The sequence below is a fragment of the Colobus angolensis genome, unplaced genomic scaffold (genome assembly GCF_000951035.1).
Source record: "Colobus angolensis palliatus isolate OR3802 unplaced genomic scaffold, Cang.pa_1.0 Scaffold243, whole genome shotgun sequence".
NCBI classification, from domain to species: Eukaryota; Metazoa; Chordata; class Mammalia; order Primates; family Cercopithecidae; genus Colobus; species Colobus angolensis.
Window position 1 is genome coordinate 420,971 of NW_012115633.1, and position 17,941 is coordinate 438,911.

Genomic DNA, 17,941 nt, shown 5'->3' on the forward strand with positions numbered 1-17,941 from the left:
CCAGAGACAACGATTAGGACAGGGAAAGTCTCAGATGACATGTCAGAGAGAAGTAGAAAGGAACCAGTGATAATTCTATTTAAAAAAAAAAAAAAAGACTGCAACATATGACACTTGTCTTTGTACGTTGGAGGAACTGCCAAGTGAAAGTTGAATTATTATGTGTCTTTCTCAAAGCAGAATTAGTACAAATGGATGAAAGTTATGAGAGAGATATTTTTGTTCATTAAAAGTATTTCCTAATATTAAGTTGTCAAAAATTTAATTGCTATATGGTGAAGCAATGACTTTCTATGTCATTTAAAGATTTCCAGCAGAGAACTGTCTGAAAGAATCTTTTCAGGAGAGATTTCTAACTGGGCAGGAAATGGGGCTAGATAATCTCCTGATCCCTTCCAGTAAGAAGGTTTTAGGAAACCACAAGTCAATGTATTCTTAGGAGACTCCAAGTTGTTGTACATGATACATGTGTTCAAAACTATTTGTCTTGATTTGCAACTAGATATATATTCTTTAAAGTGCATTGATTTCCAATTGCTCTGCTACACTGTATTTCCTATACTTGTCATGTAGAAAGTGATTCAGTGAGTTATAGAAAGAAAATTTATTTTAAAAATTTGTCTATCAGACACTTCATTATGAGAGATAGAGATTTATGATGGACAAAAGGAAGTATACCCAGAAACACAGGGAACATCTACCATGGACAGCACCTCTGTTTCCTCACGATGGCAGCAACTTTTCCCTACTCTAAAGCACAGTGGCCCCTTGAAAGATGTAAGAATTTAAGGAGTAATACATGTGAATCTCTTCTTGCAGTGTTTACTGCAGCTAAATGTGTTTTTCTCTCTTCTGTCTTCATTTTTCTTTACATTCTCAGCAATGTTTCCTTCAAACAACTGTTGATTGATAAGAGACTCATTCATTCACTTCCTATTTGTTCTGTATGGGCTGTGTTAAGTACTGGAAATACAAGGATACAGTCAGTAGTTAGTGTGTGACCTGAGCCAGCCAGCACTTCCTAGGGCCCATCTTCACAGGACACTCTCAGGGATCTGTCGCTGTCTTTCTTTCTCAGTTGTGACTGCCTGACAATTCAACAGTCACGCCTGCTCCACAGGGACAGCAGTTCCTTATTCTCTTGTTGTGTGGTTTCTCCCTCCTGGTTTCCAGTGACATTTGAAAGCTTCTAGCCATGCTTATCCAGGCACTGAGAGCCAACACTGCTTCCCAATTCCAAAGACAGTCCTTGCTCAGACTGCGTGAATGCAACAATTCTGATCATTGTTTATCTGGTGATGTCAGTTGGTTAAAAATTAAGTATATAGGAACTCTATAGGCTGATTTGCACTGGGAATAATTAATAATGTAAATGTTAGGTTGTTTTCTAACATATGCAAGTATATTTTACAGTTATTCTGAAAAAAGCTACGTGTGACATGAGTTAAAGGCATGATTTTCAAATTAAACTGTAAGCCAAGTGAAAACATGCAACTGAATAAAGATATGTTGTATTAGTTTCTATTATTGTCATATCAAATTCCTACAAACTAAGGTGGTTTAAGAAAAACCCACAAATTTATATATTTTCATACTATTCTGTAGGTCGTAAGTCCTAAATGAATCAAACAGGATAAAAATTGAGGTGTTGGCAGGGCTGTGCTGCTTTCTGGAGGATCTAGAGTAGAAGCGCAGCCTTTCACTGCTATTGGACAGCTGCTTTCTTTGAATTGTGTTCCCTTCTCCATCTTCAGAGACAGAAACACTGGATTCAGTTCCTCTTTCACTGCTGTATCTTGTTCTCTCACTCTTACTTCTTCCACTGTTAGAGAATCACACTAGACCCGCTTGGATAATCTAGGTTAATCTCCCTATTTTAAGGCCAGGTGATTAGCAATATTAATGGTATTTGTAACCTTAATCCTCCATTGCCATGTGACATGGAATTTTCACAGGTTCTGGGAGTTAGGACATAGACATCTTTGTGTGGGCATTATTCCTCCTACCACAGATGGGTAGAGTTAAATCTTATAAGATGAAACAAAGATAAAATGTCAGTTTTGAATTATTGAGAAAATAACATTTTTCAAATTGCTTTCCAGTTACACATTGTAACTTATAAATTAGAAAATTTTGGCAGTCTTTAAAATGTTTGCACAGTTATCTTTTTTTGGTCAGGTAGCATTTAAAGGATGTATATGAGATGGATATTGGATGGCTAGAATCTTTGCAGGACTATTTTGATCCTAAGGAATGACAGTGAGGAAAGCTGAAAGGTTATAGAAGAGAGATAATTAAAGTGAGTTCTGATCTCCAGCTCAGGCTGGGAAGACATTCTAGACACCTAGAACTGAATGAATAGTTCATTGGGAAATGTCTGCTTGATAATGTGATAATGACTTCCTATAGGCTAAAATAAAGGCTGAGCATGAATTTTATTTTCTTCTTCTGATTCCATAATCTATTATTTTACTTTCAATTTCTTCATAGCCAGGTCTTAACCATTTTGTGTCTCTAGTTCTGAGATTTTCTGATTTTTACTTTCTCATCAGTCTACATTTTCAATTTCATCTAGATATATTTAAGTCCATGTGATATTATGTTTGCATTTGTTTCCTAGTGCATTAAACTTTTTTATTATTACAAAGTGACCATATCTATATTTAGTAACATATTTGCTGTGAAGTTTGCTTTGCCTAATATTAACGAAGCTACAAACCTTTTTTTTGTGGTTTGCACTGTATTTTTTCTTTCTTTCTGGTTTTTAAAACACATTTATTTAATTTGTAAATTAACTGTATTAGTCTGTTTTCACACTGCTATAAAGAAATACTTGACACTGGGTAATTTATAAAGGAAAAAGGCTTAATTGACTCATAGTTTTGGCTGGTTGGGGAGGCCTCAGGAAACTTACAATCATGGTGGAAGGCAAAGGAGAAGCAAGCACCTTCTTCACAAGGCGGCAGGAGAGAGAGCAAAGGGAAACTGCCACACATATTTAAAACCATCAGCCCTCATGAGAACTCACTCACTATCATGAGAACAGCATGGGGGAAACCACTCCTATGATCCAATCATGTCACACCAGATTTGGGTGGGGACACAGAAAAAACCAAATCATTAACTTATGTGGAAGCATTACATAAAATGTCATAATCTCAATGTAAAACTTCAAATCCATTTAGTTATTAAACGTTTAGAGAAATATTCAAATTATGTCAATTTATTTATTTATTTGTTTTCCTTCTTTATTTTGTCACATTTTATTTTAAGTTCTGGGGAACATGTGTAGGATGTGCAGCTTTGTTACACAGGTAAATATGTGCCATGGTGGTTTGCTGCCCCAATCAACCCCTCACACATGTATTAAGCCCCACACCCATTAGCTGTTCTTCTTGATGCTCTCCCTCCCCTCAACGACAACTAGCCCCAGCGTGTGTTGTACCCCTCATGTGTCCATGTGTTCTTATCATACAGTTCCTGCTTATAAGTAAGAACACGTGGTGTTTGATTTTCTGTTCCCGTGTTAGTTTGCAGAGGATAACAGCTTCCAGCTCCATCCACGTCCCTGCAAAGGACATGGTCTCATTCCTTTTTATGACTGTATGGCATTCCGTGGTATATATGTACCAAGTTTTCTTTATTTAATCTACTATTGATGGGCATTTGGGTTGATTCAATGTCTTTGCTATCATAAATAGTGCTGCAATGAACATACACATGCATGTGTCTTCATAATAGAATGAGTTATATTCCTTTGGATACATAGCCAGTAATGGGATTGCTGGATCAAATGGTATTTCTGCTTCTAGAGCTTTAAGGAATTACCACACTGTCTTCCACAATAGTTGAACTAATTTATATTCCCACCAACAGTATAGATGCATTCCTTTTTCTCTGCCACTTTGCCAGCATCTGTTGCTTCTTGACTTTTCAATAATCACCATTCTAACTGGCCTGAGATGGTACCCCATTGTTGTTTTGATTTGCATTTCTCTAATGATCAGTGATGTTGAGTATTTTTTATTCATATTTGTTGACTGCATGAATATCTGATTTTATGAAGATACTGTTCATGTCCTTTGCTCACTTTTTAATTGTTTTTTCTTGTAAATTTGTTTAAGTTACTTGTAGGCTCTGGATATTAGGCCTTTGTCAGATGGATAGACAGCAAAAGATTTCTCCCATTCTGTCGGTTAGACAACCTACATTGTTGTTGTAGGTTCACATTGTGGATGTGATGTAGTCTGTTCACATTGAAGATAGTTTCTTTTGCCATGCAGAAACTCTTTATTTTAATTAGATTCCATTTGTCAATTTTTGCTTTTGTTGCAATTGCTTCTGGCGTTTTTGTCATGAAATTTTTGCCCATGTCTATGTCTGGAAAAGTATTGCCTAGATTTTCTTTTAGGGATTTTAGTTTGGGTTTGGCATTTAAGTCTTTAATCTATCTTGAGTTAATTTTTGTATAAGGGGTAAGGAAGTTCCAGTTTCCAGAAATGGATAGCCAGTTCTCCCAGAACCATTTATTAAATAGGGAATCCTTTCCAAGTTGCTTCTTTTTTCAGGTGCACTGTATTTTTCTAAATTTTCACCTTCAATCTTCCAATATTTGTAGACATCCTCTTGTAAAAAATATATCTTATATTCGGATATCTTACTGTATGCTTACTATTTGTTCAACCTACTCTAGTTTGCTTTCTGTTTTTATTTTTTTGTGAACTTCTTTTAGTACATATTAGCATTATTTTTTCACTTATTCCTTTGTTAATTTAGAAGATACACATTCTGGCAATTTAGTTAGGGCTTCCTCTAAGAAACAAACAATTCATTTTGACATAACAAAGTTTAGTATTAATTACATTTGCTTTGTGGATATTTTTGATATTGCTTTTGTAATATATTATAATTCTGTTAATTTATCTAAACACCACAAGGAAGTTTGCCATGTTAATACAAACAATGTTCATCTAGATTCATCTACATATTTATTTTCTCCTGTACTATTTACTCCTTCTCACATCGCCAAGCCTCTATCTGGCATGATTTTTCTTTGCCTGAAATAGCACCCTTTACTTTGCTCACTACCTGGTTGATGGCTTCAGTTATACTCTAAATCTCAGCATCACAAAATACACCTTTGTAACAAACCTACACATGAACTTCCTGTTTCTAAAATAAAAGTTGAAAACAACAGAAATAAAAAAATAGAACACAGAATCTGACCCATCATAGTCAAGTATTCAATAAATATTTGTTGAATAAATAAAAAATACAAAAAAATTAAAAGTACCTTGAATATGTCTTTTAGTAAATCTTTGTTTTGTTGAATTTTCTTTATTTTTATATTTGTCTGAAAATAAATTTATTTTATCAGGACTTCTAAAAAATATTTCCAAGGTACAACAAACTCAGGTAGCAGTTATTTTCTTCCAATACTCTACAAATATCATGTAGTCGTTTTGTTTCTTACATTTTATTTTCTATTAAAAGTATCTATTGCTTCCAGTTAGAGCCAAGAAGGAATAAAACTGCTGCAGCCATCTCTCCCACCGATCATACCTCAATACGCTAGTAAAATGCAAAAGACAACTATCTGAGAATATTGTATAATAAATAATAGCAAGAGCTTTGTAGAAAGAAGTAAAAATTGAATAATGACTAATAAGGCAACCAGGAATTTCCTGTTTTTAGTTTGTTTTCCCTTTCTTTTTCTCGCTTCCTTTATTTCCCAGCATGGACTTGAAGTCAAGACAAATTAAGTCATGAACAACAAACAAAAGCTCTGAGAGAGCATATCCTACTGATCAGAGACCTGGGAAGAGGCCCCTGTGAGCCAGCAGCTGTGGAAGACATCTCTGTAACTGTTCCTTTGTTTTGGCTCCTGAGCTGACTCTAAGGCCCGCTGGCCATGCAGCTGCTGCCATGGAGACTGGGGCAGCTGGGCCAGTTGGAAACCTGGAGGGAAAATCCACCCTCAATCTAAAGGATCTGGAAAGATTAGTTTCTGTGGCATGAGGGATCCCCATTCTTCTTCTCTCCTTTTCTCATGCTGTTTTCTCCAGTCATGAGGAAATGTGCATCAGTACGGGAAACTAAACTCTGAGAAAAGTCTTGGATTTCTGGACAGAAGACCAAAGAGAGTGATGCTGGGATCCAGTGAGAGTGGGGAACTCCCACCTAGGAGGGAAGGGAAAGAAGCGATATCCCAGTTTTATGTGTGAACTGCAAGAAGCTCTGGGTCCACCCCAAGCAATGCATGTATGGAACACCCAAATGGCAAAGCAAAGGCTTTGAAACTGAACTGCTACCATAGACACTGCACAAAAATCAGACAGAACTGCGTAAATCTAATCATGTTGTTCACCTGCCGGATAGTTCTTGTGGTAGGCCAAAAATGCTCCTCCCAAAATATCCACATCAAAAACCTAGAACTGGATAAAGGATCCTTGCAGATCTACTTCAGTTAAAGATCTTGAAGTCAGGCTGGAATATGTGAGTGGGCCCTGGGACCAATGACAAGTGTTCTCATAAGTGACACACAGAGAAAGAAACAATGTAACCACAGAAGCACAGGTCTGCGTGATGTGGCTGTGAGCCAGGGAATGCTGGCAGCCACCAGAGACTGGGAGAAACAAGGCTTCTCTACTATAGAGTCCAGAGGGATGTATCCTGCTGGCCTCTGATTTCAGACAAATGGGCCATAGAATTGTGAGAAAATGAATTTCTGTTGTTTTAAGTAACCAAGTTTGTGGTAATTTGCTTTGAAATTGTTTTACGAAAGTTTGGAATTTTAGGAAACTAATACAGTTCCCTATTGCTGTGTAACAGAATATCCCAAAACTTTGTGACTTTAACCAAATATTTATTATCCTATAATCTCTATATGTCAAGAGTCCACATGTGGCATAGCTGGGTCTTCATCCCCTGTTTTGTTTTTGTTTTTGTTTTTTGTTTTTGACTTTCTCCCCTACTCTCTAGCCTCTACCCCTGCCCCCACTGACCTGATGCTGTGGGAGAGATCGGTCCTCAAAGAAGTGGTGGTACATGCTGGGCCCAGCCTTCTTGCCCATCCTCACTTTCCAGGGCAGAAAGGGTCCAAGGTTATAATAAGAAGTAAATAACTTGTCTGTAAAGCCTGTGCTTGTGTGGTGTGAGATGGAGTGCAGGGTAGGGAACAGCTGGCATGGGCCTCTGGTTGGTACATCTTTGTGTGTTGATCCCTGAGGTGACTGGCGTGCGCTGAGCCCTCAGCATGTGATTAGTGTGGGTTAGCATGTACTGGATTTCTCAAAAGGCTCTCAAGGGTCATCTGCTATCTCATCTGAAGTCTTGTAAGGGAAGTGTCTGCTTCAGAGCTCACTATGCAACCAACGGACATTGAAGGTGATCCCATAAGGGTATAAATATCAGGAAGTGAAAATCATGGGGGAGCATCTTACTAACCTACCCATCAAAGTCTGATGATTCATATCCCTTATATATTATGCCAAATATATTTACTTATTTCCAAGCTTCCCAAAAACTTCACCCTATTACAACATTGCATATTTTAAAGTCTTCAATTATTTAATATGAAGTAATCATGGAAATAAAAATTGATAGCTTTCTGCTAATACTTGTTCCTATAGCTGGTGAAATAATGAATAAAAAAATTGGTAAATTATTAATTGGAATCAATTAATCTTTCTTACAATTTATAAATTTTATGTTTTAGAATCTACTCAAGTCCACTTTACCTAAAATAATAGATACTGGGAGTGAATTCTCATCTAAAATAATAGCAAATGCTCATTATTTGAGAGCCGGTTAAGAAATGAACTGAACCCCACCCACCCCACAACAGCATAGCCTCTGCCATGCTTTGCTTTCCAATGTGAAAGCATAGAATTTGAATAAAATGAGTTGAAACCTGTGCCAATACAGCTTAAGACAAGTCCCTAAAGCCTTCACCCTCTTTCTACTAGACATCATTCACTAAATATCAAATATTAACAACTATTGCAAATACTTTGGAGCCACTCTGAATAATGATAAAATACAATTTTACATTGTCAGTGTGTGTCTTGGTATTTTTTAACCATTATGATCAATTATTTCTGGAAGAAGGATTTTTTCAGATAGCAACTATAATTATATAGAATTTTTAAAAACTGGGTATGCAAATCCCAGTCTCATGAGGTTACTTTTAGAAACTAGTGAGCAAAGAGAAAAGAAAATGATCAGTACATTGATCTAATTATTCTAACACAGGTTGTTTTTTGTTTTTTGTTTTTGCTCTCTTTTATCCTTCCCCTGTCTGTTCTCCAACTAGTTTACAACAAAACGTGATTCATTATTAAAAAGTTTATATACATATGTATGTCTTATTTCAATAGCACAATTTTTAAACTGTCAAACTTATTGTTTTATATGCATTTTAATCCTTTTTTCAGTTTTATTTTATGCCTGATAATCTCTTGAGTGGAATTTCTTTAAATATTTTATCACAATATTTTTATTCCTGCACCTATTATTAACAAACTATTCAAGTCAGACTTACACAAGTCTATACTCTCAGAATACTGGCAAATAAAGAAAAAGTTCTACATCTTTCCATAAGGTATTATTTCCAGTATATCTTTAGAATTAAAAAAAAGTAAGAGAAGTAGAACTGATATCTAACTATCCTAATCAAAAGTTCTCCTAGCTACTCTTTCTGCCTAATTTATTTCTTTATGTTAATCAACCATATTGTTTCATCAATGCATTGTGCCTTCTCCAAAGTCAATGTGAGTTTCACATTTTTTATTGCTATGCCTAATAACTTTTCAACATTTATGTAGTACTTTCCATATCAGAGTACATTGTAACCTAATGCTTTTGAATGGAAACTGATTACAAGAACAAAAGAACATGTAATTAGAATATAGAAACAGGAGGTGAAAGAAGAAATACATAACTTTTAATATTCAACAAACATACGGATCTCCCAACAGTTAAAACAATAGTATAGGGGAATCATTTGCTTTCCTAAGTAAGATGGTGAGCACTTAGTACAAGGATGACAAGCAAGCAGTAAATTGTGGCTTGTCCCTCCTTAGGCTTACAGAGGGTAGAGACATTTGCATCTTCACTGTTTTGTTGTTGCTGTTGCTTTTAACTAAAGCATTGACTTTTCAAATGCTTGTCAGCTGAAGCACAGCATTCTAACTGAATAGACTATTTGAAGAAATACAACATGACAGTATTCCCAAGATTTTAGGTCAATGCAAATTTGGATCTAGGTAAAGAAAAAAAAAAACCTTTGGATTTAAAGTTTAACATTGTGTTCTTTCAAAAACATTTGTCTCACAAATATAAGTTCATAACTTGTTTTTAAGAAACTAATCATTTCTGTAATAAATTCCCTAGCCTCATGCGGTATTTTTCTGTTTTTAACTCTAGAAATATCCATGTAAGTCTGTCGAAGGAGAGGAGACAGTCCCTAGAGAAACACTGCATTTCTTTTCCATTTTTTTTTCTTTGTTTTTCAGTCATTCTGAAACCTATGCCCTCTTGTGCAGCCTCAACTCTAATATGGTGACAACACTGGATTAGCAAGGGCGGGCTGGGAGTGAGTGCTCACTCTTGCCCAAGCTAGGCACACCCATGTCTAGCCTCCTTGTTGAGGGATGACCCTGGGTAAGGCTTTGCATATTTGCACCTATCCTGGAGTCACCAAAAAGAAAAAAAGAAAATCTGTTCTTATTCACACTGGAAGCGCATTTCCACATGTATCAAATAACCAAAAATTCAAAAGGCAGGGTGACCCAGAGTTTTGAAAATTATCTATAGAAAGAGACATATCATCCACCAAGAGTGAGGAGTAAACTACACAGCCAATTGGAAAACACTTAGCATGGCATGATAAAACTGACCATGCACATATCCTATGACTGCCAACCCTATTCCCAGAGCATCCCATCACCGTATGCATGGCCATTATGATGGCATTGTTTGAAATAGCCATAGACTGGAAACAAGACAGTTGCCTTTATTGGCTAGTGGTCCTCCTGTCGTTTTAGAAAGGTATAGTCGCCACAATCCCTTCTTATGTTTCAAAGCAAAGTCTACTCTGTGTAAGGATACTTGTATCTGAAGGGTCATTTACATAAGAACAATTTTGTGTGTTCACATGCTGGTGACAGAGTTATGTATTTCTGCTTCACCATTTGTATATTAGACTCCCGATCTCCCTTAGGACTTCTGAAATGCCTCAACATGGCATGAACAATTGTGGACTGAGGAGAGAATTAACACAAGGGTATGGATGATGACAAGTACTTTTTCTAAAACAATTATTATTAATGATACCTAGATTGATATTCAGTAAGGTAAGATTTATGGTTTTGTATATTTTGTTAGACTATATTTCTCATAGAAGTATTAATAATAGGGAGAAAAAATTGTTTAGGTTATTAAAGAGTTAAAATAATGCGACGATAGCTACAATAAAGAGACACAGGAATGTGGAAGGAAGAAACGGTTGTAGTGGAAAGAGAGAAAATGCAGAGAAGCCATTTCTAATAACACAGACCAGGCTCTACCTAACGTGAGATAACAGCAATCTTCTGACTCTTCTGACTGTTTCCTTCAGTCTCTATGCTAACTCTTTCGTCCTAGCCTACTATTCTTCAAACCTTTCTAACTAATTCTAAGATCACTAAAGGTAAACCAATAATGCTGTCTTGAATTCCAGTATTATATTAGTCTAGGATGATTTTACATAAATATATTTAGTGATTATATGCTAACTACTTGTTTTCATTTTCTTAAGTAATGTAGGGATTTATGATGCTTATTAATGGAAATCTATGCGAATTATTGAACCATAAATTGGGCTAGAACTCTCAATCTTCTTTCAATAAGTATTCCAAAATAGCTTTCATAATGAATGTCTCATTCTGAGAAGAACATTAAACAATTGATGTGAAGTTACATATATAATTGAAGGATTTTATAAAGCCTGATAAACCCTGGCTAGGTATTCCTTGAATCGTCACTTACATTGTGCTTTGTGAGATTTGAAATATTAGTTGCTATTGCTTGTAGCCAGTCAACGCAGTCTTCAGCAGAGAGGCACTGAATAATCCCACTGCAGACCCCATCCACAGCAATGACTTGAAAGGCATTCTGCCTGCAGATGTTCAGAACAAATCAGATCAAAACATACTGTCATTGATCTATTTGAAACTCATACTAGTATCTGTTGAAAAGCTTATCTTTCAAACAATATAAATATCAGCCTCCAAATTCATATTTGGTTACCTGACTTTATAAACATCTCTGTTTTAAATGAAACACTGAAGATAGACCCAAATGACATACAATTTCGATTTAGTAGGAAGCATCTTTAGATTCAGGTAACTATGGAGAAACTTTGACTTCTAAAACATTCAATATGTAAATGAAAGAGAAGCTAAGAAATTTTAGATGCATTCTTTTCCCAGTTTGCTATAATATTATGCATAGTTTACTTATTATTTAGGCTACCTTTGTCTCCTCTTAACATTTGTCAATGCATTTTCTGACTTAGAAAGATCACAAACACAGGCAATAAAACATTCAGCGTGACATTAAAAAGTCACTTGATAACATGAGTGGCAGCACTTTGTCCACTGTTCTCCACCCTCATTCTCAGTCTGTTCATCTTCTCAAAGATGATTTGGAACAAGAGATTCATACCTCCTTTCCAGATCTAAATGATCATGCTCTCCATTTGCATGGATGCTGCAAATTTCATTAACATTAAACTGTTTTCTTAAAATGTTATAATCAGTCTAAGCATTCTGAAAGTGTATTATTGACTTTTGTTTTTGTTGTCATAGACAATAAAATTATGCTTTTTAAAATTGTTCACAAAAGTGCTATTGAATTTAAAAGTGTGCCCTATAGTTTCAGTGACTTCCTTACTTCCAGATATTTTAATATTTAGGTATAAACTTAATGGACAGGAATATATAAAATCCCAAAATAGATGGAAGCCAGCCAAAGTCTCATGCTTAAGAATTACTTCATTGTGCAACATGATACACAAACTATATTTCAATTCCAGTCAATTATGAATAGAAAACTTCTGCAATTCAGTATTCAAAATACTATGTAAAATGTATAAATTTATATGTTTTCTCCAAACAAACACCTTTCCTGGCTCTTCTACTAGACATTTGTGGATATAAAACTTGAGTTTTATCCCCAAACAAAGAAAATCCGATAGAGCATGTCTGGCTTAGGTATCCTGCTAGGTCTATGCCACTCTACCTTCCTGTCTCAGAACTGGGCACATGGTAAGGCCTTGGGCATCCACGACTCTGAGGGTTCAAATTGTCAATATTTTTAGAGAAACTGGTTCTCATATTTTGGGCACAGCACTTTATAATGAAAACAGGGTTGTGCTCAGATATATGTTTTTGTTTTCTTTTAAAAATACATTAAAAGAATTTCAGAAGTATAACTATTGTCCATCTCTTTGAAATAAAGTTTGATTTTGTGATAGTGTACACATTGAATGAAAATAATGTTATAATTTCACATGATATTTTCAGCCTTCATTCTGATGTTTAACAGCAAGTAAGATGTTTAAAGTATTCAGACAGAAGTTTAACCATCCATAGAAAATGAGAAATAATTGGAGTTTAGTAATACATATTTCTTTCCTCTCACTGGTTGTAACCATTGCTTCATGTACCATAAATTAAAGCATATCTTGATCATATTTGTCTTTTCTGCTTTAAATGAATAATAGCAGCTAGATATTTTTAGCTAATAAAAGTCAGTACACTTAGATCAAATCTTCAATCTATGTAATTATGGATGCTACATAGTCCCTACATAGAATAATTGAGGGGCTGATCTTTTATGAAACTAGACTTGTAAGTTAATACATATCAATTTTTACATTCTGTTTCAACTTTTCAAATATGGAAACTCTTTTATGAACATAAGTGAAACACTTGAACAGTTTATTTGATTACATGTGACCACTGATAGAATAAGTTGATCATAAAAATTACAGTTATCTGGGGCCTCTATTACTAAGTAAAGAAGGTTATTAGTAAACTAGCTCACTTACTTGTGCCTCAATTTCATCTAAAGTGAGACAAATTTACTGTACAGATTTAACAAGTATTTTGTGAATAATTGGTGGATCTAAATACTTTAATATATGGATGAAGTTCTATGTATAATATTTCCCTGAATAATCCATCAATATGGTCTTGATTGCAATATTTCAGTGTTAAAAGAAAATGTACCCACATAGAATTATTGTCTCATCAAGCACTAGGGAAAAACTGCAGTGCTTTTGTTTTTATTTGTAGCTTTTAGAAAATGTAATTCTAGATAAACAATAAGAGTTAATATTTATTATGGAATCAATAGACTCCATTATCCATTAATTTAGCATTGTGAGACATTAAACTTTTACAGCATTAACAGTAACCTTATGGATACCCAGACAAAATTATGTGTCTTAGTCTTAGTTGTATATATATATACACACACACACACACACACACACAAATTACATCACTGAAGAGTTAGTCTGAAGTTTTTTGTTCAGGTTTATTTTTCCACTGTCCATTTATACAGTTTTCTAAAGATTCTTGGTAACTCTTCTGGTAGTAAAAAGTATCTTCAAATGTTGCTCAATTTCAAAGTAGGTTTATTCATTTAAAATACAAATTTAGTCTTCCTTGAATGAAAAGTATACTGCTCACTATACAAATTCATGAATAATTTTCAACCTAACATAAGTGATCAAATAAATATACATCATTTCTAATTAATACAGTTTGTGATTCCTGTTTTGATTCATTGTTGATTTTACCCCACAAGAGGACATGTACTTTTATGGCACAGAGACTAAAATGTAAAAGTTTGGAGTGGCTGGAATGAGCATGAGTTCTGGGAGCTCACCATGGAAAAACAGGCAGACTCAGAATGAGGTGGGCTTAAAGTCTGCAAGGAACCATTGCAGAACTCCACATAGAGGATCACAATGGCTAGATTTGTGTGGCTTGGGTGGTCCTGTTAGACCAGCGAGGGAAGGACTATCACTGGTAAAAGTGAGGTGATATGAAACTGAAATAAACCTATATTAGTGAGAGTGAAGATGAAGCAACTTAGTTCACTTAGTTGTGCCTCAATTTCCCCTAAAACATGAGAACGATTTACAGATTTAACAAGGATCTCAGTACTTTCACATATAGTTGAAGTTCTATGTATAATTTCCCCCTTAAAGGCATTAGAAATGACGTGATTCAATAACTGCTCTTTTAAATGAATTATGAAGGAGTGAGTAGAATCAAAACTACTCCACCATGCTGGGCTAAGCAGTGGAATGGCTTGGCTGGGGCAGGTAAGGGAAAGCAAAACTTTTAAAGAGGAGATAATGAATCCAAAAGAAAATGTTCAAAGCATGAAAAGCATAGTATATTCAGAGAAATATGGATTGTCTGGCACATTGTTTGTGGATCTCATGAAGTTGGTGATTAGACAAGGCAAAATCAGTGATAATTCACATATCTTGCTGCAACTTGATCCTGAGGGGTAGGGGAGCCAGTGGAGACATTAAAGCACTGGAGGAAAAGGGTCATGCTTATATTTTAGAACTATCTCTCTGTGGGGTGAAGGATATGGGAAAAAAGTGAGAATAAAGTCTGAGTGATGTGAGAAGGGTATTGCAATACACAAAAGGAACTATGAGAAAAATCAGTCTCACAGAGTGTCCCCGTGTGAAGACGGAACATTGACTCATTTACTTGATTTCATTATCACTTAATTGGTGGGAGGATGCTATTCAAGGCAAGGAAGAAATAAGAAGAGGCCCCTCGGGTTTGTGATTGTAGCATTTTACCCTGTCTCATTGAGCGTAATCCACACACAGCAGGCCTGAGTTGTGTCTTCCCTGTGTGCACTACCTTAGTTCACTGCTGTGTCTTCTCTGTAATTTTTCAGGCACAAAACCTAAGCTGTTTAGGCACATCGGGAGCTTTTTCAAATTATTTTTTGTGACTTATTTTCCGGACCTTAAATTCACTAGATGTTTCATGAGTTGAAACCACATAACTCATCATTCCCTAAAGAAGTCCTGCACTTTATGCAACAGTGTCTTTCTCCCTGGTACTCTTTGTGTGAAATGCCCATCTATGCTCCTTCAACATCTCCAAGGTCCTTGCAAGTCAGTTAACACCGGGAAACTCTCTGACTCGCAGTTCCTCTAGTCATGAAATGAAGAAGGCAACACATATTCTGCACACCTCAGACTGTATTTTGAAGGCTATAGACTGGACTTCTTAAGAACTGAAAAATCTGTTAAAAATACCAGTTGTGTTATTTCTGCCTGTCAAAATCCATTTCAAATTTTAAGAAGTTAACTCAGGTGCCATCTATTCCATGATATTTTCTATAACCCTTGTATTTGGAATGAATCTCTTCCACTTTAGTGCCCCTAGACTTCCTGATTCTTTTATTGCAACATTTGTTCTCTGTGGTATTAAACATGTTTGTGTAACTGCTAAATCCTGTTCGATCTTACTAAGCTGCTAGCTCCTTGAAGGAAAAGCCATATATGCTAGTTTATACCTCTCATAGCATTAGCACAGTGCTCGGAGACTTTAATCTGTAAGTAAGGAACAAAAACAAACAAGTCCATCTCCATTTTACTTTCACAATCCACTGCTTTTGCTAACTTGATATCTAGTGTTGTCCAAGACAGCTCCACTGTCAGACTTGAATTCTCACATTTCTGTTCTTTAACTATAACCTCTTTGTTTCCATCACCACCAAATTACCCTATTATTTTTCTGATCTTTCTTAGCCCTTCCAATTACCCTAGTTCATATATCTATTCAGGATCTAGCTGCATTGCCTAGACTGAGCTTCCTGTTCATCCATGAAAATTATGTGTTAATTTTTCACTTTAGAATTTCCTATCACTGTGACCTCCAGTCACTCTAATCTTACTACTTCCCAGCCCTCAATAACTCCAATTTAACTAAATGAATATCCTTTTCTTCCTGGCATGGCAGGATTCCCTAACAAAAGTAATAAATTGTGCAAAGAAGCCCCAGTACAATTGATCTCTGGGACCCCAAGATCCTTAGTTGCTCTTGTCTACTTTGCTACCTTTCTCCCCTCATGGGAGCAGGTATTACATATGCAGATGCTTACTTGAATGTCATTTTATTTATCTCTTCCTGGATAATCCTAGTCACATAACAGCTCTTCCATAATTTCTCTGTCCTTCTATTCCTGAATTCTGCCATTTCTAGGGCATTTGAAGCAGAAGGCATTGTCATGCAAATTTTGAATATCTCATCACATCAGCAGAAGCACTACATTATATACCTTTAACCTATATTTGGTTAAAATTTATGGGCTTCAAAAATACATATTCTATCATTTGATCAAATGTAATATTTTATTCTGTGACTAAAGCCTAACAGAATACATATACTTCTTCAAGGATTATTTCTTTTTGTTTTGTTTTTCTTTTTCAGTTTTCCAGAGATATTCAAGCACCCTGGAATACTGCTCTCCTCTGACTATGGCAAAATTAAAATTACTATTAAGTAATAGACTCATATCATTAAGTGTGTTATAATAAACTGGAAAAAATGAAACAAATAATGACTCTTTGACAAGATAATTTGCTCTAGATTGAAAGAACTATACAAAATTGATCTAGAATTTTTCAAAGGAAGTGTGGACTTTTCCAAAGAGAGTTATATATTTTAAGGGGATTATGACAGTTTCTTTTTTAATCCCCTACATAATTGTGTAAGAACAAGTGAAGAGGTTTATGCCAGAGGAAGGAATATTTGCATGACTTATGGAGAGGGTCTTAATGGTATTTAGTTGATGTTTTCTAAACATTATTTATTGTTCCTGAGTTACATAGAGACCAGTCCTTGTGGACTTCCTGACCAATCTGTGAAAGTGGAATGCAATCAGTCCAGCTTCTGTATCCACTTTTGAGAACCACATGTCACATCAGGATGATGAAACTGAAGGGCAACTGCCGCATCAGACGTGGGTGCTGTTTCTGTTTATGAGCACATTTGCCATTGAGTCTTCTTTCTCTACCAGGCACGGTGGCTCATGCCTGTAATCCCAGAACTTTGGGATGCCTAGGCAGACAGATCACTTGAGGTCATGAGTTTGAGACCAGCCTGGCCAACATGGCAAAAACCCATCTCTAATAAAAAATACAAAAATTAGCTGGGCATGGTTGTGGGAGCCTGTAATCCCAGCTACTCAGGAGGCTGAGACAGGAGAATCGCTAAAACCCAGGAGGCAGAGGTTGCAGTGAGCCGAAATAGCACCACTGCACTCCAGCCTGGGTGACAGAGTGAGACTCTGCTTCAAAAAAAAAAAAAAAAAAAAAAAAGTGAGTCTTCCTTCTCAATTAGTAACGCACGCCATGGAATGCTTAAATGTTATATTCCCCTTTCTCCCTCATCACATTTTTAGGAATATACTCTTACACATTGTGCCCCTTTCTCTACTGTCATTATCTTTCTTCCTATAAACTTTTTTTTTATCAATTAGCTTCTACAATTATTCTACCCAAAGTCACCCCCAAATTAATCACTATTCCTCAGTTCTTTCAGTATTTCTTTTCTGTAGTTGCTACAATCAACTGTTTCTTCTCCTTAAAACCCTGATTGAAATAGCTTCTATGATATCCTTACGTCATAGTTTTTTTATGCCTATCTACTTTTTTCTGTTTCACACATTCACCGATTGTGCTTCCTCCTCAGATCCCCTAAAATATACATTCCTGAAGCTTCCCTTTCTTCAATGAACAGCCATGAATTCAGTATTTACTATAATCCAGATACATATTTGGCTTTATTGTTAGAGATCCATTTGCTAAGATTGTTGTGTTATTAAAAGCACAATTTTTATAACCACT

At 35.7% G+C, this 17,941-nt stretch overlaps 1 protein-coding gene across 2 annotated transcripts in view; it reads right to left on the bottom strand.

Annotated features, from left to right (window-relative positions):
* SNTG1 (syntrophin, gamma 1) overlaps positions 1 to 17,941 on the bottom strand; it is an 893,287-nt gene that overhangs the window by 233,876 nt on the left and 641,470 nt on the right. For both annotated transcript variants that reach the window (XM_011945675.1, XM_011945673.1), the window contains one exon: positions 11,029 to 11,158. In XM_011945675.1, the coding sequence (XP_011801065.1) occupies positions 11,029 to 11,158 (130 nt within the window). The remainder of the gene's footprint in view (positions 1 to 11,028; positions 11,159 to 17,941) is intronic.